Below are 23,027 nucleotides of genomic sequence, written 5' to 3' on the forward strand. Positions count from 1 at the left end.
GGGACCGGGGGAGGGCCTTTGGGGGTCTGAGGAGGGCGTTTGGGGGATAACATTTCGAAATTTTTACTTTTTAGTTTACTTATTTTTTTGCGGCGCATCCCTGTGGCGCATCCTGCGGCGCTTTCCTGCGGCGCATTCCTGCGGCGCATCCTTGCAGCGTATCCTGCGGCACTTTCCTGGCCCGCGGCGCATCCCTGCGGCGCATCCGGCGGCGCTTTCCTGGCCCACGGCGCATCCCGGCGGCGCGGCTCTGGGCGGGGGGACCTTTGGGGGCCGGGGGCGGGCCGTTGGGGCACAGGGAGGGCCTTTGGGGCACTGGGAGGGCCTTTGGGGGTCCGGGGGGCAGTTGGGGGCCTGGGGGACATTTGGGGACCGGTGGAGGGCCTTTGGGACCCCGTTGGGCCTTTGGGAGCTCGATGGGCCTTTGGGGGGCCCGGGGATGGTCTTTGGAGGTCTGGGTGGGCCTTGGGGGGCACCGGTGGCCCTTTGGGAGCTGGGGGGGCCTTTGAGGACCGGGGGCTTCCTTCGGGGTTGGGGTAGGAGGGTTGGAACCCTTTGGGGTTGGGTTAGAGGACCTCACAACATTTTTCAAATGAAACTTGTGTATTATAACGACCACAGAGTTTCACCATTAAATTCTCTTCTAAAATCTCTTCAAAAATCATCTTTTAAAATGTCTCTAAATGTTTCGCCGAAATAGTTCCATAACCTGTCTAAAACAGTTTCGCCCAAATAATCCCTAAACGTAATTCAGCGTGTTCCTTTTGTTTTTGGCATCTCTGCGCTAATGCATTTCAAATTAATAAGAAACCTGATTCCCGCGCTAAAACAATTCATCGCTAAGATGTTTCTTGGGGAATTGTTTCCATGGCCTTTGGCTATTAATATCCTTTGGAGTTCGACCAAAAGAGTTGTTTCCGAGGCATTGACATTAATGACTTGGATCTATTCCTGGAGAATCGTTTCTAGACGAAAATTTTTAAAGTCTGACAGATGATGTCATTGGTTGATTGATCTGTCGAGAAAGGGGAAATTAATTTGTTGTTTCTAAGGGGAATTATTGATTCAAGATAGGTGAATTGAGGTCGACAGCACAGGTGTTCCAAGGTTGATGTTGTTGTTGTTGTAAGTGCACGCTCTCAGCGAATGTCAAGGTCGTTGTTGTTGTTGTTGACTTGGAAATTTAGGTCATTGACCCCATTAACCACGTGTTCTCCCTAGGGAGGCTTTGCCCATATTTGGTGTACTGACAGAGTTAGACTAAATTGTAGATGGCAGCAGGGGTGAGGGATGGGACCTTTACCCCCCATTCTACTCACAACCCTCCAAAGCCCAGCGAAAGTGATTCGAGGGCAACTAGTCCTCCTCCCACGTCCACCCTCCCATTTGGCCATTATGTTTAAGAACTAAATGTCGCCTTAAGATTAAATCAAAATGCACTGTGATAATGCTAATTCACAATAAGGCATCTCAGCAGTATCCCAAGAACGACTGAGGGTATTATGTTCAAACTTTCGGGGCTGCTTCTTCTCTTAAAATTCTAACCAAATCAAAATAGCGTAAGTGTATCCAAGCTATCAAAGAAAGTAAACAGATTTTTTTTGCGAATAGTATCAAGTTTTCTATTTCAGGTCAACTAGAGGAGGTATGAAACTAAATTAAACACTACTATTTGTGCCCAGATTTTTAAAAGGGTGTATGTAGATAAAAACTGCTGAAAATTTTTCTCCAGCATACAAATAGCAGACCAAACTATAAAGTCTTAAAAAACGAAAAGATTTAAAGCATTATTTTCTTTTTCCCTGAAAAGACTACAAAACGAACAGAAATTAATTAAAAAAAACTTTCCCCACAAAATAAGTTTTTCAAGAAAAGTAAAGAACTGCATTAAACCAAAAATGAGCAAAAATAAAATCAAATAATCTACCAAGCGTGAAACTACCATAAATCAGCATCGATAAATAAATGAAACCCAAAACGAACAGAAATTACAATAAATAATCGAGTCAAACTCAAAACGAGCAGAAATTAACATGAGTAGGGCTCAGAGCCCCTATGCCTCCCCAAGGCCAGAACATAATTTGGACTTTACTGAAAAATATACAATTGAATGTGCATTGTCAGTTTAATATACATATACTGATATTTAGTAATCAAAATGTTAATAATTTTTTATTTATTAAAGTTATAAAAGTAAAAAATTTATATTTTTTCATTAAAGTGCAAATTTTGTTCTGGCCTTGGGAAGACATAGGGGTTTTGAGCTACTTTTTTTTAGGAAAAAGGTGGCATGGAAGGGGGCCTAGTTCCCCTCCAATTTTTTGGTCACTTAAAAAGGGCACTAGAACTTTTCAATTCCGTTAGAACGAGCCCTCTTCCGATGTTCTAGGCGCCTAGGTCTGTACGATCACCCCTAGGGAAAAACACGAACTGTTTGATTACCCATCAAAATCCAAACAGAGATCATTGAAATATTGATCGTTACCAAAATTATCTGTGCGTTACCAAAGTTTTTCTGCGTTACCAAACCAAAGTTTTCCTGCGCAGAAAAACCAAAGTTTTTCTGCGTTACCAAACCAAAGTTTTCCTGCGCAGAAAAACTAAAGTTTTTCTGCGTTACCAAACCAAAGTTTTCCTGCGCAGAAAAACCAAAGTTTTTCTGCGTTAACAAAATTATTGTGTTCATAAAATTTTACAGTTTCACGAAATTTAATGAAATAAATACAAAAGATTTTTCAACTAAAGAAGAAGCTAGTTTAAATTTTAAAACAAATGTTAATTACTCTGTATATAAGGGGGACTACCCCCTATTCGATACCTTGCTCATTAAAAAAAAGTCTTTTAGTATTTTGAATTTTTTTTTTTCCAATTGCAAATTTTCTTTAGAAACTTGGAAAAAAGCCAAACTTCAAAGTAAAGAGTAAGGAGTTAAGGAAGAGACAGCCCCCCTCACACAAAGAATAATCTGTTCAAATAGGTTTCAAATCTTTCCTCGTTTTCAGTTGAAAAGTTTTTTTTTTATTAAATTTCTGATTGTTTTCCAAGTCATACCCAGGCCTAACCAAGATATAATTTGAGGTACCGGTCCCTTAAATGCCTGGTCAATTGCTTTTAAATTATGTAAATCAATAGTCATATGTTGATTAGTACCTTCCTACGTTTAAATTTGTAATTTTAATTTTGGATAAAATTTGAATATACTTGAAACATCGGCGATGAATAGTAATTTTGGTGAAAAGTCTTTTTTAATATTACTACTAAAGAATTTCGGTTGGCCGAAAAGGAGTAGTTTTGTTTGTATGGATGGATATTCTGTGAAACTTTTGATCTTCTACATAACTGAAGCCATCAAAACCTCTACAATAGGATTTTCTTATCAACAAATGTGTTACATACATTCTTTTAAATGCATTGAAGCAATTCGTATGAACAGAAAGGGAAAAATATTACCATTTAAAATTGCATAAAGCTAAGCTATTAGCAGAGCTTGCCACCCCAAGGAAATTTCATGGCGGGGCTGATGATGACCTGTCGTGCCTTTTCCAACTCTGTGCTGGTAGATATGGGAATGTAACATATTAGCTGTATAAAGAAACATTCTAATTAATTCCTAATCCCCCCTTCTCTTTTAACGTTTATCTGAAGCCTCACGAAGAGTAAGCAGTGTGTCCATTAAAATGCACTTTTGTAGGAATCTACCCTACCCCACCTAAACAATGGTTCACTCCCCCCTCAATATAGCTGATACGCAATTACAGATCACCTAACGTAGCCTAATTTCGTTACAAATAAAGCGAATCAACTTGGTTGAATCCAGCACTACCACCGCGTGGCATTACTTCTTTTGGAATTAGGAATCCTAAAATATGATTATTGATACTTTTAAATCAATTAGCTTCTCAGGATTTTAAATTGATTGCAAATTCGTCCTCTTCGGGGCAAAGTCGCAGTTTAGTGCCCTAAACCACCTAAACTGTCACCCAACCACCACTTTTATTTTGGGTCTGCCCCCCCCCCCCCGGAAAATTTCTGCCGAAGCCCTTGTTTGCCTACTATAGCTCCCATAAAATGACTTAGAAACTTGCTTAAAAATGTCAAAGGCTCGGTACTTATATCTGTAAATATTTGCTTAACTGAAAGTCTTATCTCGATAAATTCAAAAGATAAGAAACAGCTATGCAAATTCTTAGCAATTATTCTTTACTATCGCCGTTCATTTACTTTGTAGAATAGAAGCAAAAGATTGTTGCAATTATGGAGATATATTTACTTGGACTATTCTTTTTGTTCAATAAGTTGGTAAGATAATCCGAAAGGGAGCTTTCTCTTAAAAAGGGAGGCTTGAATGTAGACTCCTTAGCTGAGAGTTTATTTCATCAGGAAAGAAAGAAATAACTGCTGATAACTTTAGGAGACCATGGACTGATTTAGCCCACATCCGTCTCCAATGTGGAGTCTGTATAAAAATGAATTTATGTGATGGGTCGAGGTGTGGGCTCACAACTGGTTTTCAAAAGAATTTCCAAGATCTGAAAGATTACTCCTGTAATTTTATACAAGCTTCACACTATTTGCTTTTTAAAAATTAAATTCAAAAAAAAAAAAAAAAAAAAATCGGTGTGACAGGTCTTGCCGTATTAGAGACCGGTGATCCTTACTAATGTTTAATTTATTTTCTGTTTAATTTTATTTCTGTGATGGAGAAGAAATTTAGTAAGACTTCAGACTTTAACCCTTTCGGGCCGGACGGGATTTGCAGGTCCCGGCTGAATAAAAGCTTGATTTGGCATCTCAGATTGAAAATAATGAGATATTATAGATGCTGTCCAATACTCCTTTCACAGACGATTAGATTAATACGTCATTCACCTGTAAAAATTGGATACAAATTGCCCGATATGATCAGTAAGTTTGTCATACGTACCAAAGTTAGACAGGAAAATATCTTATTTTACAAATAAGCATTTTGTTTGTTGTGATATAGGTAGGTAAATGCGATTTTTTTTTCCGCAATTAATAAAAGCTGATTTATAGAGTGAGTTACATGAAATCGGGTCATTTTTCCTAGGTTTGGGATAACAGAACTATTTTGCTCTGGGACCCTGAGATCCCGTCAGTCAGCAACAGTACTTGTTGAGTGAAGTGTGTTTTTGATCTGTTTTTGCACAATTAGTGACATAAGATCTTTTAAAACTAGCTAATATATAGCAAGATACCTGAGCTATAGTAGATGGGGCAGAGGGGAACGCACCATGCATTTGTCTGTCCCCTTAGATCAGTGACGGATCCAGTTTTTTTTAGGGGGGGGCGCACAATAGGTTGATACGACAAACTTGCGTTAGGAGCAAGTTTAATTAACGCAAACTTAAGTTAATTAAGTAAATTACACTACTTTAGACCATTTTAGGAGGGCGCGCGCCCCCCTCACCCCTCTCCTGGATCTGCCACTGCCTTAGATTTTTAGCGTTACCTTTTTTGTAGCTTCTTGGAAAAATTACCTTTCTTGGCATTTCATTTCTTGGAAATATATTGAGCCCCTTTTCCCTCCTCAATTTTCATGAGTCTGCCATTTTGCAGGAGAGTCCTTTGCTTAGAAAATCTTATTTTTTATTTTATAATTCATTAATGTCGTTTTTAATAACGTTTTCGTCTTTATTATTATTTCCCTATATTATTTTGTTGTTTGCTGCTGCACTTTTTATATTTATTCATTATTCTTTCATTTTTAATGTTTAGGTATATTTACATATTACTATTTATACAGTTTATTTTTTTATGTTAATATTTCACTATATATTTCTCTATCTTATTAATGTCATTTATTAATATTATTTCTTAAAATCAATTTACAATACCATGCATTACCTTACCTTAATTGTTGTGTACATTATTACAAGGGTTTCTTGGCTTGTACAAGATAGACTAGTAGAACCTGTATGCATCCCTTGTGTTTAGTTACAGAAAGTCTTTTTTCAGAACATGAAGAAGAAAATAGCCCCAGGAGATCTTTCAACTTTACAAGACGAATTGCCTTCTAACTATGACTCGGACACAGAATTAGAGTCAGATTGCGACCTCTCCGATGATCAAGGCATCTTGCCTGAGTCTGGCCTCAGCATTGAAGTGCTGGATGCAGTTCTAATACCAGAGATTGGTTCTGAAGAACCAAAAAGTAATACAGCAGCACCTAACTCCAAATTGCTCCCAAACAGCCGAGCTCAAACCATGCCACTGGCTATTCCAGTTGGTTCTAAGTTTGATAAGAGCCCTGCAAAGCTTACCATAAGAGCTGTTAGATCTTCAACTGTTACATCAACCTCTTCTATTGCCATGAAAACTGCAAACGAAAATTCTTCTTTCGATATGCTTTTACCCAAATGTAAGAAACGAATTTTGGCAGCCCCAACTATGGGAACGTTTTCCGAAGAAAGTGGACCAAAATATGACTTTTTTTATGATTGTAGCACACCAACAGACTTCTTCCTTCAGTTGTGGAACAGGAAGTTACTAGATCAGATTGTTGAGCAAACTAACCTGTACTCCCAGCAAAAGATAGATAAATTAGCTTCTGCCAAGATCTTCAAGCCCTTAACCGTGACTGAACTCTTGGGTTTATTAGGCATCAACATAATCATGTCATGCCATACAGTCCCAGACATGAAAATGTACTGGGAGAGGTCTGACGATGTACAGGTCCCAGCTATATGTAAGAGCATGACTAGAAACAGATTTTGCCAAATTCGACGATTTATCCATCTCAATGACAACCGTGCAATACCCGAAGGGTGTAAGGACAAAAAGCTTTTCAAGATTCGACCATTGGTTGAACAGCTGAACATACAGTTCTCAGGTGCTTGGAATGAGGGAGAGGCTCTCTCAATTGATGAGAGTATGATATTATTTAAGGGTAGATCCAGTATGAAGCAATATAATCCTATGAAACCCATAAAGGGAGGATATAAAGTCTGGTGCATTGCATGTATGTCTGGCTACATTTACAGGTTTGAAATCTATCAAGGAAAGGAAGAAGAAGCATCCGTACAGGCGCAATTGGGATTGGGAGGGAGAGTAGTTGTCGAATTAACTGCTCCCCTCGCGTCCAAACACCACATGGTGTATTTTGACAATTATTTCACGTCGATTGTATTATTGTGCTACTTGAAAAAAAAAGTATTCGTGCGTGTGGGACAATAAGGAACACAAGAAAGCACTTCCCTGAGCTTATAGAGGACAAGAAGATGGAGAGAGGTGATTCAGATTGGCGAATTTCTCAGCAAGAAATTGTTGCATTGAAGTGGAGAGACAATGAAAGTGTCTTTTTGGCGTCCAATTGGCACTCAACTGAGATGACGACAATTACTAGGAAGAAAAAAGATGGAACCAAATTGACCTTATCTTGTCCAAAAATGGTCAGCGATTATAACAAATACATGGGAGGAGTCGATCAGGCTGACATGTTGCGTGGAATTTACGGATACAATCGAAAGAGCTATAAGTGGTGGCATAGGTTGTTCTTTGGTCTTTTGGATATGACCATCACAAACGCATATGCTTCTTATCAAGTAATAAAGCCAGAAGGGGAAAAAATCCCACTGATAGACTTTAGAAGAAGATTAGCCAGAGGCCTAATACAGTTATCCTTGAAGCCACTTATTGAAATGACAAAGGGACGCCCTCGTTCCGGATCTCCTGTAGTGACTGATAAAAATCAGAACATGAGAAGAAGCAAGGGAGCTTTCACTGTACCGGATGATGTTCGTCTAGGGAATGTTGGAACACATTTACCAGTCTGGTCAGCTGAACGCTCCAGGTCTCGTTGCGAAATCTGCACAAGTAAAAAGAAGGAATCTCGTCCAAACAGTTATTGTCGATCTTGTGGGGTTTTTCTATGCTACAACAAGGAAAAAACTACTTTCTTGAGTATCACACAAACTAAAGTTAAAATGTTTGAATAAATATTAATTTTGGATGATAAGCTGTTGTAAAGCATCATTCTTTTAATACAATAATAATTTTCAGCAAATGTGTATTTGGTAGCTAATAGACTAATTTCGCTGTGGAATGAATGGTAAGAATTGGGTGTTTGGAAAAACATCTAAAAATAATAAAAAAAAATAGTGTCAACAAGTTTCGTACTGAAAAAAAAATGTTTGTCATCAAGAAATAAATGCGGTCCTGAAAGGGTTAAGGCAAACACTTTAGAGGTAAAATCTGAGGGTGTGTGAATTATGAGGAAGAAATACAGGTCAGCGTGGCTGGAATGAATACAATGGGCACTGGGAATGAGGAGGGGGTGTTTGGACAATCACCCTCTCCTAGGTTTTGAAAAATAACATTTTTGCCTGCTCATTGAAAAATAATAATAATAACAAAATTGCCCCACCCTAGATAAAAAAAAAACAACTTTGTTATTGCGTCTTCATTGAGAAATCGAACAAAATTCTTCTCCCCCCCCACCTAAATTTTCGTAAATTAGTGTCCCTGATGAGTACTTTCAGACTGCTAGGTGGATATGAGTACCATTCAGCTTAAGTATGGTGCCCGCTAAAAGTTGTATGGCATATGAGGTTGAGTTTATTATCGGTTAAAATAATTAGGTGTTAATTTGCTAGTTTTTGCTACTGTGCCGTTTTTCATAGTAGCAAATTGTTCCACTGTGTATTTTTTTTCTTCTAAAAAGCTGATAATTTTTTTTCAAAAAAGAAAAGGCATTACTTAAAGCATCTGGGGCAGGGCCGTATCCAGGATTTTTGTTTCGGTGGTGTTTTACACACAGATCTTTTTTTTGGGGGGGGGGGGTACACAAAAAAATGTCAAAAAACACACAAAAAATTCGTTTATTTCCATTTTTGTTACGTTTTTACAAGTCAGACAAACATTTCGAGGGGGAGGTGTTCAAACCCTTTAACCCGTCCCTGGATATGGCCTTGATCAAGGACATAGTTAAATTTGAATGCATTCAAAGTATCCCATTTGTCGTAACTAACACATCAAAATTAAGTTACCTGTTGCCTTAGATTCGCGTTTTTTGTAAAATAAAGACAGTGTAATCTAATGTATCATTTAGTTTTATATATTTTGTTAATAAACATTACAGAAGCAGTTAATTATGCCATTTGAAATCTTATTAGAGACAGTAAGATTATGCTAAACACGTTACATGACCAATCCAATATAATGTATTAAAAATAATTATTTGGTTAGAACAAAAACGAAGAGAGAAATAAAACAAAAAAGAAGAACAAAAGAATTTTTTCCCTACTTTAGCAACTAAGATTAGCAAGTACGGAGCAAGACTTATCGTTTAAAATTCAAATAAATAAAAGGAGTGTAAGTGTATCCAGGTTGTCAAAGAGCATAGATAGAATATTTTGGGAATGATATTAAGTTTTATTTTTCAGGTCAACTTCAGAAGCTATAAAATAGATTAAAAAATACTGCTTGTGTCAGGATTAAAAATTGTTGAAAAAGTTTCTCCAACTTACAAATAACATCCCATACTATGGATTCTCATAGAAGAAAACAGAAAAGATATACAATATTGTTTTAAAATAAAAAAATAATAGCCAAGAAGAAAAAAACGTCGCATGTTATTTGGACAATTGCCCCTCCACTAAGTGTTTGAAAATAATTTTTTAGCATTTTCATTGGAAAAGTAATAAAAAAAATAAATTGCCCCTCCCTAGATTTTAAGAAACCATTTGAATCTACATTAAAAATTCGAAGAAAAATCCCTGCCCCCTCCCTCAAATTTCCGTGAATTTTTGCCCCTGAGGAGTATATGAGACTACTAGATGGTGCCTTTAGTATGGAACCCGCTAAAAGTTGTATGGCATAAAAGGCTCCGTTGAATTTATAATCAGTTAAATTAATTAGGTGTTTATTTATTGGTATTGTGTTATGTTGCTTGTTGTTTTTTAATTTATTAATTTTTTTTATAGTGTTTCTTTTGCCATGACCTTACAGATCTCGTTTACAATAAATCACACGTCACATTCAAGGCATCTGGAGCCTCGACACAAAGAGAAAAAGAGATATTACTCTCCTATAATTCTATGATAAAAAGTGTGTTTTATTTCATTGGTTTACGTCTGTGTCATATTTTTACAAGATAACACATTATTTTTTAAGCGTATGGAAGAAAAGGAAGCCAAATAACTCCTCCTTTTAAAGCATTGATTGGTTCTCCTGATTGACTCTCCTGTATGAAATTTTAAGCCAGCAAATAGAATGAAAAATTTTTAAGTAACAAGATTTTTTCAAGCAGTCCTCTTTTTCCCTGCGCTCAAAATCCAGCTGTGAAAGCTACTTTTTTTGGTACTGGTGCATTATGCGGGCACCGCTATATACTGTATGTGGAATGTAAAACGGAAAATGCTACAGTCAAACGGCAGAGACAGATACCCGGTACTAAAACAGTTATTAGAGTGGAATTGAGTGAAACGGGTCATCTAATATGAATGTTAAAATTATAATTTAGGATTTGCCAAAGACAGAAAAAGAGGTAGTTGAATTTTTACAGGATAAGGGGTTATTGCCCAAGACAAAAGAGTGCGAAAAGGGACACACCATGAACTTATACTTTCATGAGAAGCATATTGGACAATATTGGAGGTGTTGTGTATGGCAATATAAGAAAAAAGCCAGTTTCCCTAACCTAACCTAACATTCCACATACAGTATATAGCGGTGCCCGAAAAATGCACCAGTACCCTTTTTTCTCAATTGTTCTTATCCCACGACTGATCTATATACGGATACAGGAATTATCATTTTTATTCAATCAATTTTTGCGATTTCTAGGACTTTGTTTTCATGTCGATTCTAGGTCAGGTTCTAGGGCATTAAAATTTGTCACAATAAGTCCTGTATTATCTTTAATATTCTCTCCCTTCTAAAACTAATTTAAATGCTCTTTTTTGCTGTTTCTTCTAACATTTTTCTGTTGACTTATCTGATGTCACATTTCCCTACATCTTCACCTTATCTTTTAGAGGCGTCCGTTGGAAGGAGGGTGGTACAATATGTCTTGGCACCCATCTTTTGACCCTTCCCTTGATTTTTGAAAATGGTTTTTATGAGAGTTTTTCTTGAAAAATTTATTGTTTGGTATTTTCATTGAAAAAACTGAAAAACACGACACCACCCCTAGATATTAAAGAATACATTTTGCCCCCCCCACCTAATTTTTGTGAATTTATGCCATTCTTCTCTTTAACTATATCCCTACCTTTATCGTTCACATTTTCATTACCTTTATTTGTTGGCATATTCCACCCTCATAAGCTTGCTTCTGGTGGGAAACCCTCTTCTAGTATTGTTTAATGTACTCAGTATTCGTTTCATACAATAATTTGATGCAAGATTTATTATGTTCACACATGGATATCCGCTTAAAATTACCTTTTAAAATATATAATTACTGTTAATATTAAATTACTATTACTTAAAATTAGTATTAAAATATTTTGTATGTCGCGAAAAAATAGCTGACTTTTCCTACCAAAAACTCTTTTTAAACCTTTGTCCCCCTCCACCCTTCCCTAGACAAATTTATTGATGCTCTAGCCTTAGGAGATTTGCATGGACGCTTTTTTTGCTTTTAAGAAGCAATTATACATGCAATATGCATTTACAGTTTTTGTAATCTGTTTCTAAAAACAAAAGGGCAAATATGCCCGGGGCATATATGCCCCGATTAGTCATAGTCTTTGAATTCATTTAATTAATAATTGATTTAGGTGAAAATATATCAGTATATTTTATAATGAATGTGCTATGAGCACTAAAAAAAAGAGATAAGAAAACAAAACCTATGCCAAGACAGGCAATCAATAAAAACCAAATAAAAAAGAATTAATATTAAGTAGCAAAGTGCGTTAGAGAATATTTGACACTGAGATATTTACTTTTGATCGAAAATCTGATAAGCATCTAGAAAAAAAAAGACTGGCTTTACATAAATGATCGAGATACGTTTAGCACTTTGCAAGCCAAAAACAACTTCAATGTTGTCGACTTCATTGATCCACCCAGAGTTGTATGTTAAAATGAATTTCTAGAGTTAGAATTTAGACGCCAGAAAATGTCCAAATATTTAGACATATAATAAAATTGGGAATGAGCCAAGTTACGTCATATAAGGATTGCTGTGTATATTTTTGGAAGAAGTGATTCTAAATTTTCAAATTCTTAACTCCGTAAATTCCTACACTCTCAATTCTCTTGATGCTTCCATTGAATCTCCCCAATCTTGCAGTGCATAAATGAAAATTTCATCGTCTTCCTCTACACAATTTAGCTCATTGGAATGAATTCTATTTCTTAAAACCTTGACGCCATCTACTAACGTCTCATAGAAAATATTAGGTTGTAATGCGGTATTTAGCTGATACAGATGAACTGGTCGCTTTAAGAAGGTAGAGTAAAATAAATACTCAACGTATAATATGCAGCCGATAATTATTACTTTCTCATTTTATAGGTCTCATTAACCATAGGACACGGTCTAGTCAGCTAACTTCTAATTGGCAATTTTCAATCATCTCTTTAAGTATAAAGAGGCGATCCCGTAATTAGTAAATGTATAAATATATAATAAGTACATTTACAATAAGTAACCTAAGTTCAAATTTCAGGCAGTTTTACCAAGTGAATTTGAAAATTCAAAGAATAGAAGCCCGACAACGTATAGAAAAACAGAACAAATTAAAAAATTTCCCTAAAGACACAAAACAATCTTGCTATGAACAAACTTTCATAGCTCGTTGCCAATACATATATCAGAATACCATACAGCCTATATCACATTGGCAAACATGGTTCATAAGTATCATGGGCATCTTAAAAATGGAATGTACAAGTATTACCATTTTGGACCAATGCACTAGCGCACTGTCAATGCGCATGCGCACGTATGACGGGCATTAGAAACTGTATCATAAGTGCCAAATTCGAACTAGAAGGATCATGAAAAGGTCTTCGATTGGATGAAAGTTATCGCTTGACATCACTTTCGACTAATCAGATGCCCTTTCCACTGATGTAAAGTTATTGCAAAAGAAAGTGGTATTTTATGACTTTAGCCATAGAGTCACTGACAGCCAATAAAAACCGTTCTTTGTTGAGTAAAATCGAAACTTTACCGTCCTTTCAGTTTGGATAAAGCTCCTGGCACAGTTTTTAATATCTACTATATATGCGCATTCACAGTGTGCAAACACACTTGTCCAAAATAGTGGTACTTTGGTGCTACACAAATGAAACTCTTGGATCACGTGCGCCACCCTGAATAATGTAAACACCGACATTGTTTTGGGTCTCAGGTTCCTTAACAGAATTTTACGTATAAGGCCTTGAAAAGTAAGGCCTTTAGGCTTCACCCATAGCGTTATAAAACCTAAGATGTTTTCAGCATCTTGCAAATTTGCAGCGATTTGCAAATCAGCAACTTGTTTCCAGCAATCTGAAAATTTGCAAATTTGTCGATACTCGATCTTAAAAACTTAATTTTGCTTGGAAGAAAGATTATTAATCGAAATGATGGATAACTACAAACGAGATTACGACTTTCTATTCCAGATTGTTGTAAAAGACGCATTCACAATGAGATTTTACTTATGTCAAGATTTAGCTAGTGCTAATTTGAGCCGATCAAATCTTTCGTAGAATCACGGGATTGGCTAAAAAATTCTATGAACAAATACTGATTGGCTCAAACTAACGCTAGCTGAATTTCGACATTAATAAAATATCGTTGTGAATGAGCCTTAATGTTTTTCTTTCCTGGAAAACACCTTAGTTATGGGGCCACAATTAGTGATAACGGAAAAAGTCGAAGAGAGATGATTAGAAAATTTTGAAAATATGCTAAACCGTGATACGCTTACAGGAAAAGACATAGAGAAGAATGAAAAAGTATGTGACACTTTGGATGTGCAGGAAGATTTATTTTGTGAGGAACAATTGGTGACAGTACTAAAAGAATTAAAAATCGTTTGAAATAAGTTATTGAAGATTATGAATAAGATTTTCAAAAAGGGGAAGTACCCATCGATTTCAGAAAAACTCTAATTAAGCCCGTCTATAAAAAAAGGTGATAAGAGTGAGTGTTTTAATTATAGAGGCATTATCCTGGTTTCTTTAGGTAGCAAATTATTTTGTATGAGGATACTTTTTAGACTTAGAGATGCTATTGATAAAGTTCTAAGGGACGAACAGTGCGGTTTTAGGAGGGGCAGAGGGTGTGTCGACCAAATGTTCACTGTTAGATTAATAACTGAGAAGTGTCTGGGTCATAAAGCACATTGAGTCCTCAGTTTGCTATTGATAAAGTTCTAAGGGACGAACAGTGCGGTTTTAGGAAGGGCCGAGGGTGTGTCAACCAAATTTTAAGTGTTAGAATAATAACTGAGAAGTGTCTGGGTCACAAAGCACATTTAGTCCTCAGTTTAGTCGATAGCTTTTAGACCTCAGTTTAGCGGGCTTTAGCAAAGATATTATCCTTATATGGTATACGAGACAAATGCATTGAAGTGATTAGTGCTATGTACGAGAATAGTTAGTAGCATGGGCACCCATAAGGGGGGGCAAGGGGGCGCCAGCCTCCCATGGCTGAAAGACGATGTCATATATTTGTATTAATTCAAAAAAAAGTTTTTCCACAGAATAAGTTTTGAAAGAAAAGAAGAGCTCTATTAAGTCAAAAATGGGCAGAAATAAAGTCAAATAATCTTCCAAGCGTAAATCTACCCCAAATCACTATCAACAATTAAATGAAACTCAAAACGAACAGAAATTATAATAAATAGCCGAGTCAAACTCAAAAGGAGCAAAAATTAACATTACTAGGGCTGACAACCCCCATGCCTTCTCAAGACCAGAGCATAACTTAGGCGGTACTGAAAAACAAAACAAAAAGAACAACAAACAAATGACTGTGGATTGTCAGTTTGATATACCTATAAAATCAAAACGAAGTGCCGATTAGACCAGGTAAGCCCCCCCTAAATTTCAGCCTATGGGCGCCCATGGCTAGTAGTTAGTTTTCTTTTAAATCAGGAGTTAAGCAGTGTTGCGTCCTGTCCCCATTTTTATGGATTATTTTGATGGACTTTGTCTTTAGGAGCACAGCAAAGGAAATGGGAAAACACAAAATCAAATTGGGGTGAAAAATATTTCTGGATTTAGATTATGCTATTGATTTAAGCATTCTAGATGAAAGTGTGAGCAATATGAAAGAACTTTTAGAGGTTTTGCAAGTTCGGGATAAAAGGATAGGTTTGAAAGTGAATGTTTAGAAGAGTAAGTCGCTAAAACTAAGAAAACGTGAAGATAAAAAGTTGATGTTGGGTAATGAGAAGATCGACCAAGTGGAGAGCTTCACTTACCTAGGTAGTATTGTTAATAAATACGATGGGCGCAGTAAAAATGTTAAAAATAGACTAGCCAAGGCCCAGGGTGTTTTTTCAGACAAGCCTGTGAACCAAGATTATAATATTGGAAGCTAAAGTAACGACAGTAATTAAGTATGGTCCTGAAGCATGGGCGGTCCGAAAAACAGAGGAAGTTTTCCAGAGAAATTGCTTATGGATTGTTTTGGGTACCCGACTGACTGGCCGTATCTCGAACAGTAGGCTGTACAAAAATTGTGGTTCAATTCTGCTTTCTAGGGCTATAATGAGAGAAAGGTTGAGATGGCTAAGGCAAGTTCTGCCAATGAAGGATGACAGATTGCCTATGTTGGCCAACCGTCTAGATCACAACGGAAAGCGAGTCGTGTCCGGTTGGGATGGCAGGATGTCGTAATAAAAGAATTAAGTGAAATGGAACCTTCCTAGGAGGGTGTGAACAGGAAGGCTTTGATTAGATTGGGATGGAGGAGGAGTGTGCGGAGCTGTGTTGGCCTCAGGTGGCTTGATGATGCAGTGAGTTGTTAGTAGTAACGGTAGTACATCCTTTCAAAGCCATATTGGAAACATTGAAGCGGTGCTTTTATTTATTTGCGCAATGTTTTTAGTTGGTTACCCTATAGTCAACTAAAATTGGTAAAATACAGCAGTGAGCAATTAGATGATCAGATTTGAGTACGAAATAAAAATCTTTGCCAATCAGCCCAAATTTAGGCATGTGGTTTAACTAAATGGTTCAAGTTTAGGGTCAAAAATTATCAAATATAAATGTTTTTTTTTTACTAGGCTTGTCCGCTGGAATTCTCTTAGAAAGATTATAATATTTTTTCCTCTTTTTTTTGCGAGGGGGGGGGAGGTTCGAGAGCCAATCTGTGAAAAATACATAAAGAGTTTGTAGTTTAAACGAACAATGTAGAAAACTTTAAGAATAATCATAAAAACCTTGAAATTTCGGTGAACACGGGCTCGAAGGCCTAAGTCTGACACTCATGTCTGATTTGACCCTTAGAAAATTTTGTTAAATACAGAAAAATGACGTCAGCCCTCCCCCTAATTTAAGGCTTAATAGAATAAGAGTCTGATAAACTATTATTGTCTCGAAACCTGCCAGAAGAAATAAAAAAAAGGGAAACAGTATAGACCTTTTTCACCCAAAAGATATTCAATGTCTATAAGTCAATGAAAATGCACGTTTTCTTTAATAAATAGGGAATTCTTGAAAAAACTGTGTATCAAAATTGGCGATTATTTTGGCAATAAATTAAGTGTTTTGACACGTGGATCTGATTCGTCTTTGGCAATGTGAGTTCCGTTTATACTAAATACTTGTTTTCTAATCTTACTTCAAGATTACTGTTTTCTAATCTTACTTCAAGAGGAAAGAAAAATGATTTATTATGTAACTTTGATTATTTGGCTTTGATCTTCAATTCCTCCCTCTTGAATTTTTAGAGTATACTTTAGAAATTAATGATCATATAAAAAAGAAGGTAAAAGAATTATTAGGACATAAATTGTTATGAAATCTTCAGATCTTTGAGTAATTATCCACAAATGGTATTCTAGGCTTCAAGCTATTGATAAAAGAAACGGTTTGTCCCTCTTGCTTATAAAAAGCGGTTTCTGCTTCTTCCCAATAAAAAAGTGGTTGATGAAGTGGTTGAGTGGTTAATGAAGGAAGTGCTACCTGCCCAGTTATGCATTTTTTTGTAGTGGCAGATGCCAAAATAAATAAAAAAAAGGTAGTTAAAAGGCCAAGATGACAAGGTCCAAATTTCTTGATTTAGTTTGCTCAAATTGAGAAATGGTAGAGCCCTTTCCATGGTGATCAAAACTGGATAAACTAAGTTCCTCCTAGAACTTAATCCATCTATTCCATCCATTTGTTTCCAGCAAGAAAAATTTAATAACTCAAAATATCGCCTTCATAACTCCCTTCCCGGGTCAACATAGAGTAACTGAATAATTTTCTATTTTATGTCTTCGACATCCAGTTAGGTCATAGATATTAATTAAGATTCAAAAATGTATTTATTTTATTTTTATTGATTGTCTTTTTTTTTGGGGGGGGGGGGTGAGTATGGCTGGTAGTGACTGTGTATGTAAGGTTTTGTAGTGATGATTACCCATATCAGTTTATAAACCTTAGGTTTGTTGTTAATGTGTTTATTTCTATTAATGAGACCCTTTTCTTCTTTCAAACATGAGCCAAAATCACAATTGTATATATTTGTATTTACTTCCGTGATTGTACTTAATCTGGGACCCAAGACAGTGATTTTACTTTCCGTCATTAGACTGAAGGTACTGAAGTTTTCAAAGCCGTTGAACTCAAAATATCGTGTTTAGAATAATGGCAAATTGATATTAGGGCATGAATGATAACTGACAAAGGAACACTGTTTGATGAGGGAGCTTCAAAAACAACAGTAACGGTTCTGGCGTCTCTTGCACCCGGGGAAAAAATCTTGATCAGTGCCCCCCCCCGTCTCTCAAATAATTTTCATGCCATACTTTGACAAAATTTTCATCTATATAATTTTTTTTTAATTAATTAGTAATTCATTGTTTAATTATTTTTATTTGTTATTTAAATTGTTTAATTATTATCAAAAACTTAGATTTGATTATTGTAATTATTGTTATCTAATTTTTTTATTTTATCAATTAATTGATAATTAATTAATTATTTTCTATTATCAACTCTTTCCTCTTTTGTAATAAAAATAAAATTTCAAAAATTACAAAATGATTATTTATCTGAAATCTTGCGCCCCAAAATTTTCTGCGCTCGGGGCAAGTGTCCCTCATCTATAACCGCCTCTGAAAAAAGAAGACACATCCCACTTTACAATAAATGACACAAGAGTCTCATGACCAGATATTAAATAAAAAAACAAGTTTTTTTTAACTGGAAGTAAGGAGTGACATTAAGATTTAAAACGAACAGAAATTATTCCGTATATGAAAGGGACTGTCCCCTCCTCAACGCCCCGCTGTTTACGCTAAAGTTGTTTTTTTTTATTGCTTTATAAAGTAGAGTTGTGACAAAGATTTCAACTTTAGCGTAAAGAGGGTGGCGTTGAGGCGGGGACAACCGCTTTCATATACGGAATAATTTCTGTTCGTTTTAAGTTTTATTGTCGCTCTTTACTTTCAGTTAAAAAAACTTTTTTTATTCAATTTCTGAACTTTTTTGAATTAATGCAGGTTTTGAATTTGTCTCATCGTACATGAATAATTAAAAAGAAATTGGTAAATTAGTTTTACTTTTTTTTTTAACTAATAATAACCTAAGCTTGATTTTTGTTCCATTTGTTTGAGACTGACTCCTGAATCCAAAGGTTGTTTAATTAGAATAATAACCTCTTTTAAAAGTTTGAAAAAATTTTTAGCGTAAAAGCGATCTATTGAGGAGAGGCAACCCACCGCCCCCCTATATACGTAATATTTTCAGTTCGTTTTAAGTTTTAATGTTGCTCATTACTTTCAGTTGAAAAAACTTGTTTTTTTATTTAATTTATGATTGTCATCGTCATGGGCAAAATTCTCTTCCCCCATGAAAAAATCTTCCCACTTAATCCCCTCCCTATGACATCTTCCCACAGAAAAAAAACCCTGAAAACGTCTGTATACTTCCCAATAATCAATATACTGTGTAAACAATGGAAAAAGTTTATAGCTTGCAGTCCTTCCCCCAGGGACTGTGGGTGATCACTCTATCCTGAAAGACATAGTTATTAGATTGTTCGACTATGCTGAACAAAATGGCTATCTCAAAATTTTGATCCGCTGACTTTGAGAAAAATTAAGCGTGGGAGGGGGCCTAGTTGCCCTCCAATTTTTAGGTCACTTAAAAAGGGCACTAGAACTTTTAATTTCCGTTCGAGTGAACCCTTTCACGACATACTAGGAACACTGGGTCAATACGATCATTCCTGAGAAAAAAAATAAACATGGATCTGTGATCATTCTTCTGGCAAAAAAAAATACAAAATTCCACATTTTTGCAGATAGGAGCTTGAAACCACTACGGTAGGGTTATCTGATACGCTGAATCTGATGGTGTGATTGTCAATAAGATTCTATGAATTTTAGGGGGTGTTTTCCCCCTTTTCAAAAATTAATCAAATTTTCTCAGGCTCGTAACTTCTGATAGGCAAGACTAAATGAAACTTACATATATGAAATCAGCATAAAAATACGATTATTTTGATGTATCTATTGGTACCAAAATTCCGTTTTTTAGAGTTTCGGTTATTATTGAGCTATTTACTTACAGTTCGTGACCACGAACTGTTTGATAAGTCATCTTATATTGGGACATACTCAAGATTCCGTTTTGCAAACTACAAAACTCATGTTGGAGGTAATTCGGAACAGTCTTTTATAGCCAATATACCATCAATAATCCACATTTATGCGATGTTTTTCTTCGGCTTTTGAAAGAAGGTCTTAGCTGAATCGACCCCACCTCCTACTGGTCAAGCCCTAGTTCGCAGAAAATGGGGCTAATCAAGGCACTCGATGAAACAAGATGGAGGATGAAAGACTGCCCAATAGTGTTCTTCTTTGCAATTCAGCTGGATCAAAAGGAAAAGCAGAATATCCTTGAATGGGTTAGAAAGAGGTCATAAAAATGTATTTAAAGTAAGTCTGTATTTAATGACAGGGATTAAGAGCGAATCCTTGAATAGGGAGAGACGGACGAGGAGTGTTTACAGACGCATTGGCCCCAGGCAGGTTAAAGTCACAATTACTTAATATCAGCAGCAGTGCTACTTTCCATGCAACATGGTAACCCTACACAATTGCTCTTGAAGAATTCATTTTTATTGCTAGAATAGCCCATTTCAAATCATAGGAGTCTTTTATACATTCTAATACAAAAGCGAATTTGTTACATGGGCCCCTTGTTCAGGGCAAACACATCAAAATTTTCATGCATTTTTATTATGTTTCTACTAGTCATACAAACATTTCCCGGGGTAGGTTCAAACTCCCTAACCCATCCCCTGAATACGACTTTGCCCTTGTTACACATTTTAGAAATCAGGATATTTCAAGGACTTTTGACCAGTATAATGAGAGGGTCTATAGTTTGGGCCCAATCCCCCTCCTCCAGTTTCGTACAGATACACAGATGGTGCTTCTTTTGACTCACGACAGTTTAACGGTGATATTTGAAGGGATCCATAATGGTTAAATATTAATCATTTCATAATTTGAATGTATAAACAGATTGGGTTGTGATTTCAAACTTAAGGAAACACTGCAACCAAATTTTTTTAAAATTTGAAAAAATGAACTTTATTAATAAACGAAAACTTTGAATAAGGGTATTTTCAGGCAAACCTCTGGGAAGGTTGAGGTAGAATTTGATTGTATTAACAGATTGGGTTGTGATTATTTTTTCTGGTATTTTCAGTCTCCATAAGTCCTTTTTAAGGATAAATAAAAATCAAGCTCATTTGAAATTTCCCCCCCCCCCCCAAGAAAAAACAAACTCAAAACTGGCGAACAAAAAGCAGTTTTCACTCGGTCAACTTCGTCTAAAAAGGCCATAAGGAAAATAGAGCTTTATTTTTTGCTAGTTCTTTTTTACGAGTGTTACGGATCTTACATGGCTGTTAGTAGACATTCCTCGGGGTAGGTTACTTCCCGACTTAGTCTTTATGTGTGGTTATACCTAGTTTTTAAAGTAATTTCAAAAAATGTACTATAAGTAACATAAGTTTGTATCAGGGTTTTTTAATTCTGCTTTCTATCCGCGGGTCCCAAAATAAGGTAATCTACATTAATCATTAATTGAAAAGTTAACGCAATATTAGCAGATAGTAGATGTGGGTGGGCTTCGCATCGATCATACAGTCTGTGCATGTTAACATTTTTTTTAAATTAAATTTTCAAACAAAATAAAAGCCTTGACAAATAATCCATAACTTTAGATTTACCAAAAAAAGCATGCTATCAACCCATAAACTGTAACATCTTGCGCGGTAATCATCAGTCGAATTGGTTGACTGTACGGGATAGTTATATGGTTATAACCATCAAGGAGACGATAGATGCCGGTAGAAAGCTCATTGATAAACGTTTCTTTTAAGTTTTCCAACGAAAAACTGAAGTTTCTACGCAGAGGGGTATTTTATGTATTTTAAATTTCTTCTCAAACACAAAACGCAGTTTCGCATTAGAGACACCATTTTGAAATTTGTCTCTATCGTGGCCGCTATGGTATAAAAGTCAGTCCTTGTTTTAGTTCAAACGAGCCTGCGTTGCATTTTTTTTGTTTTGATTTGTTAATTTTCTCTTTTTATTATTCTGTTGCTTTTGTCTGAAATTTAAGCGCATAAATGGTAAATGTGCACTTTCTTTTACTGTGTTGATTTTTTGTATACTATATAGTGTTGGACTTGACTGGAATAATGTGTTTTAAGCTCACATGTAGCCAAGGCCGTATCCAGGGGGCTAGGGATTTGACCCCCCCCCCCGAAACGTTTGTCTGATTCGTAAAAACATAACAAAAATGGATATAAACAAATTTTGTATGCGTTTTTTGAGTTGTTTTTTTTTATGTAGCCCCAACATCCCCCCCCCAGAATTTTTTTTTTAGCAAAACTCCCTTCGAAAAAAAATCCTGGGTATGGCCTTGCCTGCAGATTATCATCAATTATTGATTTAAATGACAATCTTGACCAGTTCTTTGCCGTGTCATTATCAGGCGGGTTTGAATTTAAATTCTTTGCTAAAAATCAAGCAATAATGGAATCATAAGCTCATTAGTAATTCTTGTGGATTATGAACAAAATAATAAAATTGAAACCGCCACTGTCATTATACCGCGCTCACTTTGTTCTCACTAATTCTTTGTTCTGTAAAAAGAAAATCTAGCATAAATTGTTCTTAAATTTTGCTACTAATTCTCGTGCATTAGTCTTGCATTTTTTTAGTAATCCAACATAGCCTACCTTGTTCTTTTTCCTTCTCTCCTTTCTTCTTTTTTCCAAATCCAAAGAAAGACATCTTGATTATTATAAACTTCCAAACGAATCTAAAAAACAAAGGATAAGTCTTAAAAAACAAAAGCTAAAACGAATCTAAAAAACAAGGACTTAAACAAAGGCTTTAAACAAAAACTAAGGACTTAGTCCTTAACAAAGTCCTTATCTAACAAAGGACTTAAACAAAAACTTTTTTGAGAAACACCCGAGCATTATTTACAAACAAATTTAAGAGCAAATAAAAGTGGTCATTGAACCAACTCCAATTTCAAGCGCATACATCTGTATAAAGGCACAAAAACAAACATTAATCCCCGTCGACGGCTAACAGCACATTTTAAACATTTATTCCCTTATGACACTATCTTCAAGTTTTCTAAGTTACGATAAAATTAATTGGGAATCTATTTTCAATATGAATTCAGCTTGAATTCAAACAGGTAGTTTCAAGGTACGGTAGCAGGTACGGTAGCAAGCAAACAGGTAAGTAGAGGAGGGGGTGCTACTCCGGGACGAACCACGTGGTTTATGGTCCATATATGGGCATAGCCTCCCTAGGGAGACTGATTACGTAATGGGGTCAATCACCTCTTTTTCCGAGGTCAATTTATTT

The 23,027-nt window shown here is 35.9% G+C and overlaps 1 protein-coding gene across 1 annotated transcript in view; it reads right to left on the minus strand.

Annotated features, from left to right (window-relative positions):
* Pka-C1 (Protein kinase, cAMP-dependent, catalytic subunit 1) overlaps nucleotides 1-22,470 on the minus strand; it is a 464,283-nt gene extending 441,813 nt beyond the window's left edge. The window contains exon 1 of the mRNA XM_089107085.1: nucleotides 22,382-22,470. Coding sequence (XP_088963211.1) covers nucleotides 22,382-22,436 — 55 coding nt within the window. The 5' untranslated portion in view covers nucleotides 22,437-22,470. The remainder of the gene's footprint in view (nucleotides 1-22,381) is intronic.
* Between the last annotated feature and the right edge of the window lie 557 nt (nucleotides 22,471-23,027).

This window comes from Artemia sp. Qi Xiang Cuo, chromosome 21, assembly GCF_049724085.1.
Source record: "Artemia sp. Qi Xiang Cuo chromosome 21, ASM4972408v1, whole genome shotgun sequence".
NCBI lineage: Eukaryota > Metazoa > Arthropoda > Branchiopoda > Anostraca > Artemiidae > Artemia > Artemia sp. Qi Xiang Cuo.